At 46.5% G+C, this 5,405-nt stretch overlaps 2 protein-coding genes across 2 annotated transcripts in view; one reads left to right on the top strand and one right to left on the bottom strand.

The window, feature by feature from the left end:
* MVK (mevalonate kinase) overlaps positions 1-1,009 on the bottom strand; it is a 28,460-nt gene extending 27,451 nt beyond the window's left edge. Inside the window, exon 1 of the mRNA XM_006870439.1 lies at positions 920-1,009. Coding sequence (XP_006870501.1) covers positions 920-997 — 78 coding nt within the window. The 5' untranslated portion in view covers positions 998-1,009. The remainder of the gene's footprint in view (positions 1-919) is intronic.
* A 1,269-nt stretch (positions 1,010-2,278) lies between these two features.
* The window catches only part of MMAB (methylmalonic aciduria (cobalamin deficiency) cblB type), a 12,414-nt gene continuing 9,287 nt past the window's right edge, over positions 2,279-5,405 (top strand). Inside the window, exons 1-2 of the mRNA XM_006870505.1 lie at positions 2,279-2,394; positions 3,294-3,355. Coding sequence (XP_006870567.1) covers positions 2,279-2,394; positions 3,294-3,355 — 178 coding nt within the window. The remainder of the gene's footprint in view (positions 2,395-3,293; positions 3,356-5,405) is intronic.

Below are 5,405 nucleotides of genomic sequence, written 5' to 3'. Positions count from 1 at the left end.
TCTCTAGCATGGGTAGCAAATGGGTAGCCACGCAGTGTTCACTTTGAGAATTACTTATATCGTAAATTTGAGCGTGTAGCTGATGAATATCCCCAGACAAGTGTATATTGTTCCACAACCTTGTTTTGGGGTTTTTTTGATGGATACAAAAACACTCAGGAATATATAATCATTTAAACAACCAAAGGACACATTCTGCAAGCCTGCTTCCTGGTCTTTTGACGTTTTTAGTGAAGCCCTTCTGTGCTCATCCAATCATGCATATCACCAACGAGTCAATTCCAACTCATAGCAATCCTGTATAGGGTTTCTGAGGCTGTAAATCTTTACAGGAGCAGGCAGCCTCATCATTCCCCCACTAAGTGGCTGGTGGGTTTGAACTGCCAACCTTGCAGTTAACAGTCCATTGCTTAGGCAAACTCAAAACCAAACTCACCAGCATCTAATCGATTCTGACTCACGTTACCCCTGTATAGGGTTTCTGAAATTGTAAATTTTCAGGGGAGCAGGCAGCCTCACCTTCCTTCTGTGGAACAGCTGATGGATTTGAACCTCCTACCTTGTGGTTAGCAGTTCAGTGCTTAGTCAAATTCAAAATCAAACTCAATGTCATCAAGTCAATTCTGACTCATAGCAATCCTATAAAGGATTTCCTAGGCTGTAAATCTTTATGGAAACAAACAGCCTCACCTTTCTCCCTCAAAGCAGCTGGTGGGTTTGAACTGCTGACCTTGCCCTATAGCACCATCACAGCTCGGTTCTGTGTGCATAAGGCCTGCCTTTCCACTTGTCTGGTTGGGAAGAGCTGACATCCCCACTAGAAGGCTCCCAGGCTATGCGTTGAGGCTCCTGTAAGCTTGTGAGATTAAAGCCAAGGAGGCCTAGGGCTCAGCCCTTAGAGGGGCTGGGGGCTGGTTACCTTGCCATGGACCACAGCATGTTCTCCGTGCAGGATGACTTTCCCAGGAGCAGATACCAGCAAAGTCTCTGACAGCATGGCTCCTAGGAATCCTGAGAGGAAAAGTCAGAGAGATGAACAAAGACCTCCAGACTTCCCAAAGAGCACAAAGGGATCTCAGATAAGGCTTGCCTCAAGGCCACCATTATACCACCCAGCACTCCCACTGGATGCAGCTGAAAGATCTGAGTTCAAATCCCAGTTCTCTTTCCAGTAACTCCCTTAATGGTTGTGAACCTCAAGTTTCTCCCCGTGTGCTACAAGGAAACAACCTGTACTTTCTTCAGTGGGTTGTTGAGATTTAAAAAAAATTCCTCCCCCACCCCCCGCAAAAAAAAAAAAGAGAACTAACGTCTGGCATATTGCAATCACTTGACTGTTGTTAAGTGCCGTCGAGTCGATCACGACCCATAGCAACCCTGTAAAGGGTTTCCGAGGAGCAGCTGGTGAGCTTGAACCGCCGACCTACGGAGAGCTAATTATTACTGGCTCTATTCTTGGTTCCATTTCTTAATACTATTACTCCTGAAGGGAGAAATGTGATGAAACCATGGACCAGAAAGGACTGGTCACAGTTGAAAACAAGGGCTTCAGAAAATACCTGATACATCCCTTTTGGAACACCTAAGCCAACATTTCGCAAAACAGGTGCTGCTGGGTCATTGGGTGCACGCACTCAACGTTTTCATAAGTAATGCAAAACGATCCTCCGTTTGAAGTTTTAAGGAGCTTGCCTTAATATTAACCTCAGTCGCTCACTCGGATAAGTACTACAGACAACCCCTTTCTCAGCGAGGTATGCCCAACTCTCGAAATCAACGTCTGCCAGACTCGATGTCGCCGAGTCCCCCAGGAGGAATTCTCAGAGTTGGGGCCACTGAGCCCCAGAAGCTGGGCGTCGGCCTTGGGGGGTACTGGATCTTGCAATGAAACCTCGCGCCGCCCGGCCCCGCTAGCCCGGGTTCTCACCTGAAATCGCCGCGGAACCTCAGCTCAGGATACGGAGCTACTCATCGACTCCACCACCACTGAGAGTCAGTGTCCCAGAGGCAAGGGTGTTTTCCCTCCATCCAGCCAATCAGAACGCGCTATTCGGGAGGTCTTTACCGATTGGATGGAGCATTAGCCAATAGGTGTTGCAGCCGAACGTCATGGTTTTCCCCACCCAACTTTTTCACGTAAACCAATGGAAAAAAGTTTCTGGGGGTGCCCCGCCCTGGGGCGAGAACTACAGACCAATGAAAAACGGCGACTGAGTGGAGTGACACCCCTCTGGGGGGGCCTGAACGGGAACCTGGTGGGGTCAGCCCTCGACTTGTGATGGCTGTGTGGGGCCTGGGCAGTCGCCTTGCCCTGCGCAGGTGCGTGGGCGCTGGCAAGATACTGTGTGTCGGTTTCCAGAGCCGCGGCCCTCAGAGCGTGGAAAATGAGACTAGGTGAGTGCCTCACTGGGAGGGTAACTCGGATACTTGCTGGGATGGGGCGTTATCGCCCCAAATGGTAGGTCTCAAAGCGTGAGGTCATCGTCCCAGCTGCCCCTTGAAAGAACTTGACGTCACCATGGCAACGCGGGCCCAGGTTTTTTCACACAAATCCTAAGCCATCTTGCAGGACCAAACAAACATATGTGGGTCCTCAATTCGGACTCTGACATCTCCCAAAGAATTTAGTTTATGACACCAACATGATGATCTAAGGATGGCTTTCATCATACTCCTTGGAACTAACACTGTTTCTGGACCTCAGAACCTGAAAAGCACCACAAACTAATGAGGAAATGGTATGCATCATGTTAGGTAACCCCAAGTCTGTTCCAACTCATAGCCACCTTATGCACAACAAAATGAAATCCTACCTGCCCTGTGCCATCCTCACAAACTTGTTATGTTTGAGCCCATCGTTACTGCCACTGTACCACTCCTTCACTTTGGGTAGTTTTCCTCTGTTTTAGTTGACCCTCCACTTTTCCAAGGATGATACTCCTTCTCCAGGGACTGGAAAAGAACATCATGTTTGATAAAGCAGAGGGTCAGCAAAAAAGAGGAAGACCCTGAATGAGATGGATTGACACAATGTTTAGTTCTGCTTGTACAATGCAGGGTCACTATGAGTCAGAATTGACTCGACACTTAGCAGCAACAACATGTAAGTGAGATCACACATTAATCACCTTTTTGTGTGACTTCTTTCACTCAGCACAAAGGTTTAACCATGTTTTAGCATAGAAGAGAGGATCATTTCTATCACTGAATATTCTATTGTATGCACAAACCATGTTTTGTTCTCTGTTATCTGCAGATAGCCATACCACCCCCTGACATTTATTTCTCATTAGGTCACAACTGACCTCGAAGACATCCAAGATCCCTAAAATTTACACTAAAACAGGAGACAAAGGTAAGGGGAGAACAGATGAAAAATGTACCAAAAGACTTACACCCAACTCTAGTTTAAGCTTCTTCTGAATTATTTGCCACCATTAAAAAGTATATGGGCATGGGTGATGGGGCAAGCAATGTACAACCAGAGGGAGGTTGGCAGAGGAAAGGTGGAGGGGGTGGGAGACACAGGGAGGAATGCAGTGTTTAAAGTGAATGGAGGTAAATGTTGTTGGCTGTTGGTATATGAAGGGATTCCAACCATATAATGAAGCAAAGTAAATAATTTGTTGCATGTGAAACTGATGATCTGCTCTGTAAACCTTCACTCAATTCACAATAAAAAGTTTTTAAATAAAAAGTATGTGACAGACCTCAATGTCCTGGAGTGAAAAAATACCCAAGATACACTCTCGTATGAAGTGATAAAAGCAAATTGCAAAACAATATAAGTGTTTTCACGTATGCATAGAAGTTGGGTTGCTTGACTTGTTGTAACAAGGAAGATGGTACACCATAGAGAACCAGGGGGCAGCTCAGTAAGAGGATAATTGGAAGGACTGATATCTTACTATGGAGTCCTGATGTAGTACTATAGGATAAGCACTGGACTACTAACAGCAAGGTTGGTGGTTCATCAGCTACTCCTCAGAAACCCTATACAGGATCTCTGTGATTCAGAACTGACTCAACAGCCCTGAATAACAACAACAACATAAGGTATTATAGGACAGCTGTGCTAGGTGATGTCAAGAACGGTTCAAGGAAGCAGGGCTTTACTCCAAACTGTGTGCTGTTAGGAAGCAGAGGCCATTTTTACGATTGGGTATCTGAGTACTTTTTACATAGAAGGTGGGAGGAACAAAGAGCCTCCGAGGCCGTAATTAAGAAAGAGATCGTCCTGGTGTGGCGCCACAGGATAAGCACTCAGCCTCAAGGTAGGTTTGAACTGCAAGGTCGGTGATTCAGACTTACCAGCTGCTCCTCAAAAGCCCTATACGGGGTTGCTGTGCATCATAACAGACTCAGCAGCACTTAATAACAACAACAGTTGTTGCATTAGCCAGGAAAGGGAGATTAGTCATTGTTGTAGTTTAAACAGGATACAGACAGGATTCCAGGAACATTGGGGGTTCCATGGCAGAATCCTCACTTCTGTGAAGGAGACCTGGGTTTGATTCTCAGCCAATGCATCACCCGGGTATCTGTCAGGAGAGGCCTGTGTGCTGCTGTGATGGTGATCATGTGCTGCTATGATTTTGAACAGATTTTAGCTGAGTTTTCAGACTAAGATGGACTGGGAAGAAAAGCCTGGCCATCTGTTTCTGAAAATCAGGCATTGACAGCCCTCTGCACTGCAACGGTCTGATCCATGAGCAATCATGGGGCCTGTGCAGGACTCAGTAGTATTGCTTTCCATTGTGCACGGGATCACCATGAGTCAGGGCCCAACTGGACAGCAGCCTCAACAGCAGCTAGTGATCTCTGTGGTTTGAAACATTAGAAGATGGCACCATACTTGATGACAAGGAGGTCTTGTCTGGATCCTGGCCCCTCACAGTCATAGGGTTAACTTGTGTGATGTTGATGTGCAGTGGCATTGTTTCTATTCAGCAGGAGTCTGCCCGAGCCCACCTGTGAATATCAGGCCAGGTCCTGCTTTCAGGGGCAGCTTCTTGCTGCCCAGTGGTTGAGGGGAGGCAGGCCGGAAATGTGACCTAAGCAGGGGAACAGAGAACTCTGATTATAGATGAAACAAAATTTTATGTATACAAAACATGTACAATTGTACAAGAAGTACAGCCAGAATGTCCCTTACAAACAAGGAATGCAAGCCTTTTTATGTACTTTGGGCATGTTATTAGGAGTGATCAGACCATCATAATTAGTAAAGTGGAGGGTCCATGAAAAGAAGGAGACCTTCCACAGAATGGATTGACATAGTAGCTGCAACAGTGGCTCAAACACAGCAACAATTGTGAGGTTGGCGCAGGATGGGGCACTGTTTTGTTCTGTTGTGCGTCAGGTTACTCTGAGTCGGAACCAACTCAACACAGTTAACAATATAC

This window comes from Chrysochloris asiatica, unplaced genomic scaffold, assembly GCF_000296735.1.
Source record: "Chrysochloris asiatica unplaced genomic scaffold, ChrAsi1.0 scaffold00142, whole genome shotgun sequence".
NCBI classification, from domain to species: domain Eukaryota; kingdom Metazoa; phylum Chordata; class Mammalia; order Afrosoricida; family Chrysochloridae; genus Chrysochloris; species Chrysochloris asiatica.
The sequence above is the reverse complement of the archived record's forward strand: the minus strand, read 5'-3'. Positions and strand labels throughout refer to the sequence as shown.